General features: G+C 40.6%; 3 protein-coding genes across 3 annotated transcripts; all 3 read left to right on the top strand.

Moving 5' to 3' along the window:
- Positions 1-1,028: 1,028 nt before the first annotated feature.
- Positions 1,029-2,131, top strand: LOC116207426 (casparian strip membrane protein 1). The gene is made up of 3 exons (XM_031540353.1): positions 1,029-1,339; positions 1,438-1,561; positions 1,683-2,131. The coding sequence occupies exons 1-3, from the start codon at positions 1,122-1,124 to the stop codon at positions 1,899-1,901; spliced, it is 561 nt and encodes a 186-aa protein (XP_031396213.1). The 5' UTR covers positions 1,029-1,121; the 3' UTR covers positions 1,902-2,131.
- Positions 2,132-8,953: 6,822 nt separating this feature from the next.
- Positions 8,954-12,704, top strand: LOC116207492 (cystathionine gamma-synthase 1, chloroplastic). The gene is made up of 11 exons (XM_031540452.1): positions 8,954-9,537; positions 9,642-9,745; positions 9,842-9,915; positions 10,019-10,187; positions 10,453-10,512; positions 10,600-10,803; positions 10,913-10,999; positions 11,351-11,458; positions 11,793-11,888; positions 12,007-12,125; positions 12,355-12,704. Exons 1-11 carry the CDS (start codon positions 9,039-9,041, stop codon positions 12,476-12,478), a joined length of 1,644 nt encoding a protein of 547 aa, XP_031396312.1. The 5' UTR covers positions 8,954-9,038; the 3' UTR covers positions 12,479-12,704.
- A 769-nt stretch (positions 12,705-13,473) lies between these two features.
- LOC116207493 (SPX domain-containing protein 4) lies at positions 13,474-15,578 on the top strand. Its single transcript, XM_031540453.1, has 3 exons — positions 13,474-14,124; positions 14,442-14,604; positions 14,726-15,578. The coding sequence occupies exons 1-3, from the start codon at positions 13,825-13,827 to the stop codon at positions 15,205-15,207; spliced, it is 945 nt and encodes a 314-aa protein (XP_031396313.1). The 5' UTR covers positions 13,474-13,824; the 3' UTR covers positions 15,208-15,578.
- Positions 15,579-16,004: the final 426 nt, after the last annotated feature.

The following is a 16,004-nucleotide window of genomic DNA, read 5'->3' as shown; positions in this document are numbered from 1 at the left end:
GAACCTGGATACACATACGGCATGCGGAAAGGTGAAACTACGATGCGGGAGCCATACTTGCATCGCGAAGGAGAAGATCAGTGGATTTGTTAAATCACGGTTGCAGGATTGATGTTTGCCCATAAATTGCTAATGTCACGACATAAACCAACATGCACCAACTCAACCTCCATTTGTTTCCAAGGCCTACTGCTCCAAATAATTTTAGGGAAAGATAACATTCAACTGCCCCCATGTTTTGTATTGCAGAGGGGGACGACCGACACTTGTGCTGTATACAGATGGGAAAACACACTATTTTTTGACAAACTTTCCTATCTGGTTCACCGGCGACTTTTTCCATTTTGAGGGTCAATGTGGTTATGGTGGAGTTGGCAAAAGATGACGATGATGATCAGATAATGTATATAATGGCCAATTCTGCGGTTGAGCTAGTACGGGCAGTTGAGTATGGAACTCCAAGCTGCCTGTGGCTAGCTAGTACTGCCATCTGTCTTACTAGCATTTGATCCACGGATTCGTTTCGATATATTAGAAAATGGAGTCTACGATAAACCGAAGAGACATTGAAATCACACGATCGGTTCATTTATAGTGCAAAACTTTCACATGGATAAGATACAATTCCAACTTAAAACTGGTGATAGCACACGAGTCAGATCAATTGTCTCGTGCTAAGACCAAGCTGATCAAAGCAAGATCATGAATCGCTTGATGAGCTGGAAGCTTTCAGCCTTGTATCCAGCTGGTAGCAACGCAGTGGCCGTAAGCAAGTTCTTACAGATTAGTTGCACTTGCACCATATCTCGTCATTAATGTCCCTACATTGTAATTAATCCAGTCTACGAAGATTAGCCGCACCAACGACATGCCTATTTTTGGTCAAATTGATGAGTCGAGGGACGTGAACAATGAGGGTAACGAAGTGGGGCTTATGTATGAACTAGAAGAGCCTAAATGTTTACCTGCTACACTCTCTTGTGTCCACTTTACATGCATATATAAACCCACGCAATGCCACATTTCTTTGGCAATACAAAGCTTTCAAACCGTTAGAAAAAATTTAAAGTTCTTCAGTTCGCATACTATCTATCTGCAAGAAATATACACACAGTACAAACATGAAGGAAGGTGCTGCTGTCGAGCTGGGAGATAGCTCCAAGGCTGCCTCCCGGGGGAACAACCGTGGGATATCGATCCTCGACTTCATCCTGAGGATCATTGCATTCGTGTGCACCCTCGGGAGCGCCATTGCCATGGGGACAACCAATGAGACGCTTCCCTTCTTTACTCAGTTCATCAGGTTCAGGGCCGAGTATGACGATCTCCCCACGCTCATGTGAGTGCGAGAATCATGCGAATTCTTAGCATACTCATTAACGAGAATTTACTACTTTTTAACATCTCGACGCGTGATTTTAATTTGTTTATGGACAGATTTTTTGTGATTGCCAATGCCGTCGTGAGCGGCTACCTTATCCTCTCCCTTCCCATCTCCATATTCCACATTATGAGGAGTCGTGCGCAGAACAGCAGAATCATTCTAATCATCTTAGACACGGTAAACATAAAAGCATTTCACTAATAGTTTGCGCCAAAGCCACCATTTATATGTTTAGGTTCCACTGAGAATTATATATTTTGCATTAACTTGCCTATGACTGATTAATTACTATTTGAAGTCCATGCTGGCGCTGCTGACTGCTGGAGCCTCGGCATCGGCTGCGATCGTGTACCTGGCTCACAAAGGAAACACGAGGACGAACTGGTTCTCTATATGCCAGCAGTTCAACTCCTTCTGTGAGCGCATCTCCGGCTCCCTCATTGGATCATTTGGAGGCGTCGCCCTCTTCATCCTGCTCATCCTGCTTTCCGCTGTGGCCCTATCTCGACAACGCTGAGTCTAGCCCACAGTTGCAACAACCCCACGTGTACACGGGTATATGCATGCCTGTCTATGTGCTCGATATGTGATAATTCCATGAGTGGTAATTGTGTTTCCTACGGTCTCTATGTTCTTAACGGATTCGTACCTTTAATCTGTACTGGAGTGTTAAAGGTTTCCTGTATTGCATGTTAATGGCGGATTGCATGGAAATCTCCGTACAAATTTCTGTCACTATACGGCTCAAAGAAACCACAACTCCGACTTTTCTTTGGTATCATGAACACAAGAACAGATTTAAGAGTTTGATTTAAGGGGCCGAAACTCAACTTATCAAACAAAAGGGGAGGGTGACACTCAAAAGAAGATATAGAAAAAGTAAAATTATAAAATCGAGCCGGGGATGCAGCCTAAGACCCGTGCCACGGAGATGCTCCCCAAGAGATATTTGTTTGCTTTGGGCCCAGTCCATACGGTTTCCTAAAAAGGCACCACTTGCAAAAAGAATCCGAGGTTGGAATCTCTCTCCCGCCCCAAACTTACTCGAAACTTGGATTGGATTTGAGACTCTTGTCCTTCTTCATTTGCATGTCACTTCTTGGTTTCCTCACCACTCTAGTGTATCGTGTTACTACGGTGATAGCCCTAAACCACAGAAACAAGAGTCAGTTGGGGCCCCCGCCGACCCTCAAGCTAGGGTCTTTCTAGGAAAGAGAGCCAATAGCTATTGTCATTGTCATGAACAGTAAACTTACCCAATCCGTATATATGAGGTTGATATTTATATATAAGGTAAATTACACTGGTTGTCCAAAATGTTTTATAAATGTTTCATGATGGTCCAAAAAGTTTTTTTCGCTACATGATGGTACAAAATGTTTCAAAGTTGTTTCATGATGGTACAAACCGTCAACTCGAGCTTGACGCCGTCAAGCCGACGCTGACGTGGCCGAAAAATTTTAAATAATTCTAAAAATTTTAAAATTTTAAAACTTTTAAAAATAATTTAAAATTTTTAAAACTTTTAAAAATAATTTAAAATTTAAAATAATTTTAATATTAAATTTAAAATTTTTAAAAAATTATTAAAAAAAATTAATATATTAATTTTTTTTATTTTTTTCTAAATTTTTACTCTTTTTTTTTTTTTTATTATTTTAAAAATATATATTTTTAAAAATTTTCAAAATTTTAAAATATTGTTTTATTTTTTTTCAAAATTTTTACTCTTTTTTGTATTTTTTAAATTATTTTTTGTATTTTTTGGACTTTTTAAAATTTTATTTTGTCTTAAATGACGTGGCGTATTATGATTGGTTCCACGTAACAAAAGTGACACATAGGACGCGCCACGTCAGCAAAATGTTAACAGCGTCAGGGCCAATTGACGGTTTGTACCATCATGAAACAACTTTGAAACATTTTGTACCATCATGTAGCGAAAAAAAACTTTTTGGACCATTATGAAACATTTGTAAAATATTTTGGACCACCGGTGCAATTTACCCTTATATATATGAGAGTACAAAGGAATATACTTGATCTTCTTTGAGTTGTTAAGTCACTGTTTGGGGCCGAGGCCTACGAAGTCGGACTAGTGCCATTCTAGAATACTTAGGAAGACTTGCTTGTTGAAATCAAGGTAGGAGCTCATCGAACTTCCCGAGCATGCGAGAGGCTTGTCAGTCCCACCGACCGTCGAGAGGCTAGCCTCCTGAGCCCACGGGGGCTTGTTGGTCGTCGCGACCCTAGGGATGCCCATTGAGCCTCCCGACCTAGCGGAGGCTCCTCGAGTTTCCCGGGCCTGCACCGGGGGGAGGGGGTGTGTGGTTATCCAATGGGGTTAATGTGCCCCCATGTAGGCTCGAGCTAAGAGGCTCTTCTTATGTGATGCGAAAAATGAATCCAGGTAATAATCTCTCTTCCATCACGATTTTTCTCAAAATTTAGATAGGGTTGAAACTCTTTTCCTTCTTGATCTGCAAGTCACTCCTTGGTTTCCTCACCATCATAGTGTATCGTGTCATTGCGATAATGGCCCTGAACCACAAAAACAAAAGTCAGCTGGAGCTCAAGCTTTTTTTTCCTGAGATCCCTTTGACACTCAAGTTTGGATCTTTCGAGGAAAGAGCCAAAACCTATTGTAATAACTAAATAGTGGATATTTGGGATAAATAGACTAAAAAATATTGAAATAGAAATAAATTGTAAGCATGGTTTTCAGAATAGTGATTCGAATTGTAGAATCGTACGATTCTATGATTCACGGGGGGTTGTGCGATTCCGATACAGTGGGCTGAGTCGAAAACTGTGGAATCGCAGGTGAATTGGGCCATGAATCGTGAAATCGGGCCGATTCTGCCATTCCAGATTCGACCCAGACTCGGGTGAAGCCCAGGCCTGATTCGAGCCCTCAAGCGAAGGCCAAGCCAGATCGGGCCGAAGCCCAGCCCATTGGCCCTGAGCCCGGCAGCTCTCTCTTTTTTTTCCCTCTTTTTCCCTCTTTTTCCCTTTCTTCTCCGACGCTCCCCCTTTTTCCCCGACAGTTCTTTGCCCTAATCCAGTGGACCTCCAAGTCTCCAACGGTTCGAGCTTCAGCAATTTCTTCATGTTTGACACTTCTTCTTGTTCTACCAGTGCCAATTTCTTCTTGCTCGGTTGTTTCGAGTCTCCAACGAGCTTGAAACTTCGCAGTTCCGAGTTCCGACTTCCGTGCTTTCTTCCGCTGTTCTGAGCTTCGACCGTTTGAGGTTCGATTGTTCGAGCTTCAACCAGACCAGGTAGAGTTGATCTGCCCGAGCTTCAACCTCCCAAGCTTCGGCTAAAACAGCTCAATTGCTTCAACTTGCTTGCTCTGCCTCTGCTTGATCTGAATCAATTGGAATATATTCCTGTATATGTCTGAGGAAAAAAACCTTTCTTGTGATTAAACCATTATAAGATAGATTTTGGTGAAGGACGAGAAAAAATGAAGTTTCCCAAGTCTATTCTGAATTGACCAAAACATGAATTATATTTCTCATATCTCATGCATTAATATTAAAGAGTTGTTGAATATGTATAAACAAAAAATTATAACTACACAGTGTAACAACATCTTTATAAGGTTCACAATAGGCAGCACATGCTTGTAAATCAAATGCATGAATAAAATTAAGTGATATGAAGGTCTATATAGATACTCCCTAAAAAAAAGTATGTGCCAGCATATACACAATCAAATGACAACAAGCTAACTTAGATAAAATTACCTTAGAGTTCCACTATGGCGAAGAGAAGACTGAAGAGCACGCCTGCAATTATGTATCCAAGGATGCGAGAGCAGTGTCTTTGCATAAGGCCTCTGCCTGGCATCCTGATATACACAAATACGGAGAAAGCAGTTAAAAAGCACACATAACTGACTAGGCAAATGGGTTTATCCTTGAAGAGTCCAGAACAGGTGAAGTTGACACCGAAATATTAATCATGCTCCAATATCCGTGGCAGATAAAGATCCTAAGTTATTAGAAGAATTATTACCGAACCTATCAAAATTTTGTGTTTTTATCATTTTATGACTTATTGTTGATTTGTTGGTTTGTGACCTTTATTTGAACGAATAAGGATTGATTTCTTTTGTTCAGGAAAGTATGCTCTCTATATATAAATATGTGTTTTTTTTAATTACAGGTAGAATTTTATGATTCACGATTCTACAAATCTCGACCGATTCTAGGTAGAATCACGATTCTAAAAATCTTGATTGTAAGCATTGATTAATAAATGAATGGGAAAGAATGGTTTAAGAATTCTATCTATATTAGTTTAAGCAATTAATATGGTATTACAGACATTTTGGTAAGATGAACAATAAATGGGGTAGATTGGTCATTGAAGAGGTGGAAACAGTCCTATCATTGAATTTTTCATTGAAAATTGAAAGTAAATATTAAGAGATTCCTTGAAAAGTAAATAACTTTTTTATTCATGAATATCCATTAAACAAATTTTTGGAAAACAAAAAGTTTTCTTATCAAATTAAATTATGTGCGTTTACTCGGAGTTACATGTAGGCCTATATCAAATTATGACAATTATTACATAAAAAATATTAAATAAAATTAAACCATTCATGCAAAAAAAAAAAAGAAAAGGAAAAAAAAGAAAAGAAATTTCAATTCACAAATATATCTTAACTTTGTCGGATATTAGTTGTTTCGTAAATCAAATAATTTTGATATGTTCATTTTCTCGCTTATATATATCTGAGTAAAATTCGAACTTGAATCTAGTTCATATTTGAAATGAGAAAGAAACTGGGTTAGCCCCTTGCCTTTGATCTTTTCTAGGACAAATTACTGTAGTTGAGTGTGCCTTTTCAATGGTTTCACATGGCCCATGGCAAATGGCAGTAGCCAGATCATTAGAATAATCTCTTTTCATAAATTTAATAATGTATTTGATTTTAAAGTCAAGTAGAGTTGTATTTTGATTTAATTGGATTATAATGATTGTGTTGTTGAATTATGAGAAAAAATAATAAATAGTTAAGAGAAAGTGATGATTGTGTTATCAAATTATAAAATTAACGAATAGTTGAGAGAATTTAATATTAAAAATTAAATTGAGTATAATGAAATTGTACGTGGGTTTATATATGGGGTTCATCTTTTTTGAATTGAAAGAGTTGATTTTTGTTGTGTGGTGAGTAGAGTTAAAATTATAGTTAAAATTTTACAATTAGATTACAAAACCAAAGCGATTTATCAATTGAAGTAGCGCATTATTCATTAGAGAATCACGTTTAAATGATGTCCATCCAATATATACAAACAAAGAGTCAAGTTGAGGATTTAATTTCCATTTTTTTATATATAAATAATCCATATTCACTGCAGTGGCACAATGAAAGTTTAAACACTCGTGATTAATCAATCGTTCATGCCTCCACAAGGAATAATGTAAAACATTTTCGTGAAATAGGTCACACTATGGGCTCCACTATGATTAAAGTAAAATCACTCCACTATGATTAAAGTAAAATCACATCGACATCACATTAGCCGCCTCGCGTGCTTAATTATGACACTAAATCCAACTAGTAAATGAATGAATAAATAAAAGCGACTTATTCGGCTAATAGAATTACGTACGCAGACTGAATGTAACTCGTAACAGTGTGAACATCGAAGTGGTCTGTTTGTCTAGCTTAACCGCGTAAAGTTTAGGATAATATTACAAATTAACGACAATGTTTTTCTCTGTCCCGTTATTTGCCACTAGGACATGAATATTCGTTAATTAATCAAAGTGACACACAATGAGATGACGACTGGCATATAAAATCCATAGATTCCTCCTTGGAATTGGAAGGAAAAAGCACGGGCAGCTCTCGTCGACGCGGAATATATTTTAATATGACTATGTTATGACTCCATCTATGTTAACTATTGAGATTGAGAAGCATATGATTTAAATCAATCGCAACATCTAAACAATTATTTCTTTTCATACATCCCGAGGCATGCCGATGATCTCTTAAAGCGCCTACCGACTTAAGAGCGTTCGATAAATGTAACACTCGTCACGATCGACTTGAATTAATAGAGACGTTTCACTTTTGGATACAAATCGTATCCGAATTGTGCAAAACAGAATGTGCTTGGCAAGTGAATCGGCCCATCAGTGTTGACCCCCCTGACCGATCTTTCACAAATAAAATGGCCGACCAGCCGCAGTCCGCCACGTCAGCACCTGTTGACTACATAGCCACTTGGCCACTCTCCCAAAGTTAACCCTTGGTCGAGGTTTGAGTTTATCTATTAACCACGGTTAATATCTTCTACGCGACAAACAGCGAAGCGGACAAATCAAAGGGTCTAATCGCTGCAAAATCGGTTGTATGACGCCCAATATTTACGATATATCAACTTTGCTCCCCAAAAGTTTATACGATATCAATTCAGGATTTAGCTTTCAATGAACTTGGACCATTGGACAAACTTTACTTTTTTTTTCCCCTCTTATCAAGCTATAACATTATAAATTATAAAATCATAGTTTCACCTACCAAATTTGGGCTATAGGGAAAATAATTGTGATTTTTTTTCTAGAAAATTTTGCATTGTGTCTCTTTTTGATTGTTCGTCGAATCATATTTCATCATTTAAGTAATCTTTATTTGCGATTGTAATAGTTACATATTGTAAATAGCTAGTGAGTCTATAAATGATCTAGACCACCTCCAAATATAAAAAATATAAAAATTCTAGCTAATAGGATGATAAACTCAATTATCCTATAAAGTCATCAGTTTCTTATTTATTTTCAAATATGAGATAATAACTCTCAATACTCACACTCACATGGTAACATGCAATCTTTTCTTACTTATCATCATGTGTTACGTGCTCTTAAACACCTCAATAACTGACCATAAAGCTTTGTGCTCGAGCGATGGGGACTAACATGAAGTGCATTTTTCCTACTTTTATGAATTAAGTATGGCATGGTGCGAATCCACATCGGAGCTACTAATTGTATTATACGAGTGACATTTTTTAGCTCATTTGGTGATGGAAATTCATATCTTTCTTTTCTAGTAGAAGAAAGAATTTCAAATTTTCATCTTATTTACAAGAGAAGAAAGAAAAAGATAAAGGTAAAGAAGCTCACTTGAAGAAAACAAATAAATTTATGATGCATTAGATGGTCGGTGATGATAGTAATTCAAATTAATTATTAAATAAAAAATGATGTATATATTTCTAAAATGTAAACAAAAAAAATTACGGTGCATTAGTATTTATCTTTTGCATTGCAAAAATGGTATCCATACTAGTACTCCTTGCCTCGATTCGTCCACAGCCTACGCCTATCACAGCGGTCAAGAGTCTCAACTCTCAAGACAAAAGGTATGATGCCCAAAACTACGGCCGATCCTTCTTCAAAGTTGAAGGTATAATATTGTATGGACATAGAAGTCTGGGGACCAAATGGACAGATTAGAAAGCTGGAGGTGCAAAAAGGAGATCTGTCCCCGAATACCTCGTCGGCGGCGTTAAATACAGCAGCCCTCTCCACCCCCCGTATTTCATTTTCATTTCGGCTGAGGAATCACAGGGGGAACGGAGACCCGTAAACTACCGAAACGCCGCCGCATCGAGCTCCAATGGCTGTCTCGGCGACTTCGTTTCCCAAGATCTACGCCTCCTCCTTCGAGTGCCGGTCGGATCCCGACTTCTCGAGCTCCGCGAGGTCGGAGAAGGCGGGTCCGGGGCGATTCGCCACCCGAGCCAGCTCGGTCCGCGCCGGTGCGTCGTTTCACGGTCTGTCTTCTCTCATCTTCAGGTTCCCTCCGAACTTCGTGCGCCAGCTGAGCACCAAGGCCCGGAGGAACTGCAGCAATATCGGTGTCGCGCAGGTGGTGGCTGCTTCTTGGTCCAACAATCCCGCCGCAGCTGGAGTCCCCCCGGCGGCGGCGATTGCCGTCGACGCCGCCGCAGCAGCAGCGGCCTCGGCGCCGGTTGCTCCGGTCGAGGAGCTCCAGGCCGGTGCGGAGGTCCTGGTCGTTGATGAGTTTGAGAGTAGTCAGGATGTACAGTTGAAGGATTTGGATTTGAAGGAAGCGTCATTTCTGAGCTCCGACGGGAGTCTCGCTATTCATGCTGGTACGCTTCCTCAAAATGCGATTCGTCATATTCATTTCTTAGTATGGTGTTGTCTGCAACTATTTGGTGATTGATTTGTTTTGCTTTGTTCCGTTCTTCCATAGGTGAGAGATTAGGTCGCGGCATAGTTACCGATGCAATTACGACGCCTGTCGTTAACACTTCTGCCTATTTCTTCAAGAAAACTGCTGAGTTAATTGATTTCAAGGTACGAGTCTTCTACTTGTAGATCCTGGAGCCATTGAATATGATCACCCGCGTTTTTTGCATCTAAGGACGATTGTCTCTGTACTGTCATTGTAAGGAAAAACGCCGGGCAAGCTTCGAGTATGGCCGATATGGGAACCCCACAACTGTGGTTGCGGAGGAGAAAATCAGGTTTCTTCCTCTTCTTTCTGTTGTTTCTGATACCTTGTGTAATTGTCCGAGCCTCTGGGTGATTGCATTATTAACTGAAAAATCCTTTGCTTTGGTGATACAGTGCGCTGGAGGGGGCTGAATCAACCCTGATAATGGCCTCTGGAATGTGTGCTAGTACGGTTATGTTAATGGCACTCGTTCCAGCTGGAGGGCACATTGTGACCACCACAGATTGCTACCGTAAAACTAGGATCTTCATCGAGACAATTCTTCCCAAGATGGGGATCACGGTAAAGCTTTTGTTGCTCTATGCACCCACTTCTTGAGGCTGTAATCTTCTTTTATGTTTTCTTTTGCCGTGTTTGGCAGAAAGAGAATTCCATCATAAGTTGATCTTCTTTGGGAAACAGAAATGATGTCTAAAATTTTGAGGTTGCACCTAGCATTAACCAGATTGCTCATTTCAGTGTAAAATGCATTTGGCAACTCATGCTACTGGTTTCTGGTGGCAAGGGTGCATATGGAGGTCTAATTAAATTACTGTGACAAATGCAGGCCACTGTCATTGATCCTGCAGATATGAAAGGCCTGGAATCTGCACTTGAGGAACATAAGGTCTGCGATTTTGTAGATTTTGTTTCTTTCACTCTCATTGAAACAACAGGCCATAACGGGATCTTGTGTGGTTATCATTCCTTGCAGGTGTCTCTTTTCTTCACAGAGTCTCCTACCAATCCCTTCCTCAGATGCGTCGATATTAAGTTGGTTTCAGACCTCTGCCATAAGAAGGGAGCACTGGTATGCATAGATGGAACTTTTGCAACTCCTTTAAACCAAAAAGCTTTGGCCATCGGTGCAGATTTGGTTCTTCACTCTGCTACAAAATTCATTGGGGGACATAATGATGTATGTAGGCCTATATTCTTTTACCTTTTTCCTTTGATTCTCTGGGCTGTTGAATTTTCCCAATGCCTTCTGTGATTAAGGACTGACATGATGTGAATCCCTTTTCCAGGTACTTGCTGGTTGCGTTAGTGGCCCACTGAAACTGATTTCCGAAATTCGTAATTTGCATCATGTTTTGGGTGGAGCTCTCAACCCTGTAAGTGTTATTAGTTATGGACTCCTTTATGTTGCCATCAATGTACTTGCACTCGTTGGCGTATTTCTTACTCAATGGATCTGTAAAGTGAAAGGTTACAGTAATGGGGCATTGATAGTGCACAAAAGACTAGAAAATTTGTGCGGGAGTTTGAGTTTAGGATGAAAGATTACTGATGATTTTTATATATCCGTTTTAGTTAGCACTTATGAATACGAGGATTCGTACTTCTTCATATGTGGTGTTCTCAACTTTTTGTTCATTGAGCACGTTAGTTGCTCTTTCATTTACAATTTATTAGTAAGGTTATAGTGGGTATAATGATGTGTGTACTATCTCTTATGCAAACAGAATGCTGCATACCTGATCATCCGTGGTATGAAGACGCTGCACCTTCGTGTACAGCAACAAAATTCAACCGCGCAGAGGATGGCCGAGATTTTAGAGGCACATCCAAAGGTATAACTAAAGAAGAAGTTTCTGTAACTTGTCACGTGTTTGGAATCTTGGGTCAACATCATGATGACTGTTTTGACTTCACATTCCTCCCTTCCCCCAGTGAAGCTATAATTACCATAATCTGCTCTTAAAGGGGAGGGGGGGGAAGGAAATCTTGAGCATCTTTGTGCTTGCACTTAAATTTTTCATGCAGTGGAGCTTAGTATCCTGTTAGTTATGAGTGTTAATAGTATCAATAGCCATTTCTTATTATGCTAGAATTCATTTGTTAAATTATTAATATTGAATTTTGTAAGGACCATCCTTCACACACTTTGTATGGTGTTCCTGGCAGGTGAAGCGTGTCTACTATCCAGGCTTACCAAGTCATCCTGAGCACCACATCGCAAAGCAGCAAATGACCGGCTTTGGTGGTGTTGTGAGCTTTGAGGTGATTTACCCGACTTAACTTTCTAGATGTTATATATGGGCTGTGTTCAGTTCTGCCCTCTTGTCAAGAGCCTTGGTAAAGATCTTTCCTTCCCCTTCAATTTTTCTTTTTTTCTCAGGTTGATGGAGATTTGAGGACTACTGCCAAGTTTGTTGATACCCTGAAGATTCCGTATATTGCTCCATCCTTCGGTGGCTGTGAGAGCATTGTGGATCAACCTGCAATCATGTCTTACTGGTAACTTGCGTAAACATCCCTGTCGTAATCATACATTTCATTTACATTATGGGGAAAACAGTTCTAGGCCACCAACCGTACCTTGTGTTGTGCCAGTGTCTTAGGATCTTGATCCATTTTTTCCTTGCCTCCCATAAAGTCTTTTGGAAAAAGTCAACATCACAGAGTTGGAGATCTGGTTTTGATGGTTTCACAGAGGGAAAGTGATGTGCATATTGTGCTGAAACAGGGACCTGAGCCAGGGGGAAAGAGCCAAATACGGGATACTGGATAACTTGGTGAGGTTCAGCTTCGGTGTGGAGGACTTCGAAGATCTGAAGGCTGACATACTGCAAGCTCTGGAGGCCATATAAGAGAGGGGACACCTGCAAATCACCTGAAACTGCGCTGCCATTTTTCTTCGGCTTTCCTTTTTAGTATGTTTTCCGTAAATCGTTGGTGCTTCAATTGGTATTTTGATCACCAAATGTTATGTTGTCTCAACCGGCATTCTCTTTTGAATGCGTTCCCCTTTGGATTGCAATAAACATTCTTTCAGGATGAAATGCTTCTTCTGGATGCTATTGCTCATTTTGCTGATCGCACGATTTTAGCTTCAGTTGTTCGTTCGCGGTGAGTCACTCTGGTGTTGTTATCCCATCAAATTCATTCAGTTCATGCGGACGGCGCAGTCTGTATATAAATTGCATTTGTCGATGGCATCATGCTTGCAAACTGACAAGGGGATGGACTGAAAGCAATGTTCTATGCTTATCTGAATACAGAAAGTATGTGATTCCATTGCCCACCCAATTGGATAACTGTTCTTCTATGGATGCTTTTCGAATCGAAAGTAAATAGGATGCACCGAAATATTCTGCGGAATCAAACGTGCGGAGTAGATTGCAAATCACGGTATTACCCATGAACGAGTCATTACTTCTTAAGAGAGGGCGTCCGGTGGCCGGAGAAACCCAACATCACTTCCATTTTTGCCGAATAGATAAACCAAAATCTAATGTAATTTCGCAATCTTATAGTTGGTCTGGGAGTGCGATGAGAAATTTCATAATTATCTTTTTTTATAATTTTAAGTTTATGAAATCACGATTTGGATCGAAATTGCGATTGCCATCGTGATTTTCTCGGGTAGATTAATACGTGTTAATAAAATCTGTTTAATAATTATTTTTTTTAACTTTTATTAATTTTAAATTAATTTCTTTCGGACACTTTAATTTATTTTGAAATGAGCGTCCGTATTTCAATAATTTTGTTTGAGCTCTCCAATAGTAAAAACATTTCCAAACCAACCCTAATCTTGTTGTCCATCAATTCCTATCCTCCACAAGCTCGAGGAAGTCATATATATCGGTTCCGGCTTCGGATCAGACCATCTGGCCTGGGACTATTTGATCAATGTTCCAAGGGCCTCTGGGTCGTATGTCATCCCAATCCATTCAAAGCACCAAATATCAAAATCACATCACTTCCCGTCCAGTTGATGAGAGATTCCAAATTCCCAATTCCCAATTCCCCCGTCCTCATCAGAATCTGCCAAATATTCCACCGTACCTTCTCTTTCTCCCTCCTGTGTTGTCTTCACTGTCATTGCACTGAGACGGCCTTCACCCGATCGATCAAAATTCCATTGCTTCACCATCATCGACCTCGACCCGGCCCTGATTGAAGGCGAGGAAGCATCGCCGAGCGAAGTCCTATGAAATTTGGCAAGGAGTTCAGGACCCATCTCGAGGAAACCCTGCCCGAGTGGAGGGACAAGTTCCTCTGCTACAAGCCCCTCAAGAAGCTCCTCAAGAACCTTCCACCACCAGTCGACCATCACCCCGCCTTCGCCGGCGATCCCGCTAATATTGAAGACGGGGCCGACGGGAACCCTCCCGATCACAGGCCCCTCGTCGACCTCCAGGAATGGTTCGTCGGCATCTTGAATGATGAGCTCGAGAAGTTCAACGACTTCTACGTCGACAAGGAGGAGGACTTCATCATCCGTTTCCAGGTGACTTTTAATTTTGATTCTGCCCTTCTTCGGTTGGTTCATCACTTTCCTTTGACTTGAGAGAGTGATTTCATTTGGTCAGCTCATCAGCTGTTGTTGGTTTAACCAGCAATCCTATCCTAGGCAGGTGATTGTTCACCTGAAAAGCTCGCACCTTTAAATCGAGAGAAGTTTCCATGATTGATTGGTTCTTGTGCTGCTCGAGAAGACTTCTTCGTTCAGTGCTTTTGTTGTGTCGAGCGGGGAGAGTGTCTTGCCGAGTTTGTTATACCTCTCGTTCGGGTTTTAATCCATTTCATTTATCGCATCTACAACAGGAGTTGAAGGAGAGGATCGAGCGTGCTAAAGAGAGCAACAAAGATGGAGCTTTCTCCTCAGAAACCGAGTTCAGTGAGCAGATGATGGAAATCCGCAAGGACTTTGTCACTATTCACGGAGAAATGGTGCTCCTCAAGAACTACAGCTCCCTGAATTTCGCAGGTACCCCAAACTTCTTTGGTGTGATGAGATTGACGGCTTCAAAATTTTTCCTAGTAGCGTTGTTTCTCCGATCTTCGCACGTGCAGTTCTTTAAAGCGACACTCATATGTCTGCTCACCAGGCCTCGTTAAAATCTTAAAGAAATACGACAAACGAACGGGAGGCCTGTTACGCTTGCCATTCACGCAGCTCGCTCTCCACCAGCCATTCTTCACGACCGAACCTCTCACTAGACTGGTCCGCGAGTGCGAGGCAAATCTCGAACTCCTCTTCCCGCTTGAAGCAGAAGTTATTGAATCCACCACGGCCATCGACAATCAATCATCAAACTCGCAGTCTTCTGCAGATATGCAGACAGAGCCATCAGCAACGCTAGGGGAAGAAACCATGGATGTGTACAGAAGCACTCTTGCTGCAATGAGAGCGATAAGAGGTCTACAGAGAGCAAGCTCTACTTACAACCCTCTGTCGTTATCGTCGTTTTATGCCAGGCAGGACGATGAGAGCACTGGTGCTGTCACAGCTGAAAACTCAGCTGCTAACTCCCCTGCAACTTTGCCAAACACGAATGATACGGAAGATGAAGATGCACACTCAGGTTAGTTTGTTAGATTGTTATCCTGTTTCTAGAGCAAGTGAAACGACAGTTCTGATTTCTGCTGTGTCGACTTGAATATATTTGAGTTTGATGTAGTTCTGGATGCTGTAAGATATCGTTATTAATTAGACTTTGTTGGGTATCTCAAACATGAGACTCTGAAGACATGGTATTATCCAGTAACAGAGGTCCTGCTCAGAGTGTAGCAGTGGACAGTGATACAGGAGCGTTGCAACTCCAGTCGATCTGCTTAGTATTTACGTAGTGCAGATAAAGAAGGGGCAGCCTCAGTTGGAACATATCAATTGTGGAAATTCATGAATTATTCTGTAGACATCATTTCAGTTATTTTACAGTGAACTTCGAGTTACCAACATAAGAATTCAGACCCTGAAGGAATCATCAGGTGAAACAGAAAGGAAAAAAAAAAGAATCATCAGGAAATTCAAAACTCACCAAATGTTATCTACGTCATTGTCGTTGTCGTGTTGAAAAGGGAGGGGTACTGACTTGAAAGCCCGGTACTTGCCAACATTGTTAAAGTGCTAATTCTCCAACCTGAAAAGATGCAAATTTTACTTTGATGATACTGTTTGAAGATCCACAGAAGTGAATGATAAAAGTATGTATCATTGTCGCAGTACCAAAACGGGATAATTGCGATGGTGAAGAAGAAGAATTCATGTACTTTGTTATGTTCACACTTCGTGAAGTCTCCCCAGCTGTAGTAGCAGATGTAGAATGATATATCTCTGAAGGATTGCACCTGGAAAAATTTTGCGTACATAATGCAGGTCAATCA

This window comes from Punica granatum, chromosome 5 (assembly GCF_007655135.1).
Source record: "Punica granatum isolate Tunisia-2019 chromosome 5, ASM765513v2, whole genome shotgun sequence".
NCBI classification, from domain to species: Eukaryota; Viridiplantae; Streptophyta; class Magnoliopsida; order Myrtales; family Lythraceae; genus Punica; species Punica granatum.
Note: the sequence above shows the minus strand (reverse complement) of the source record. Positions and strands in the feature narration are given on the sequence as shown.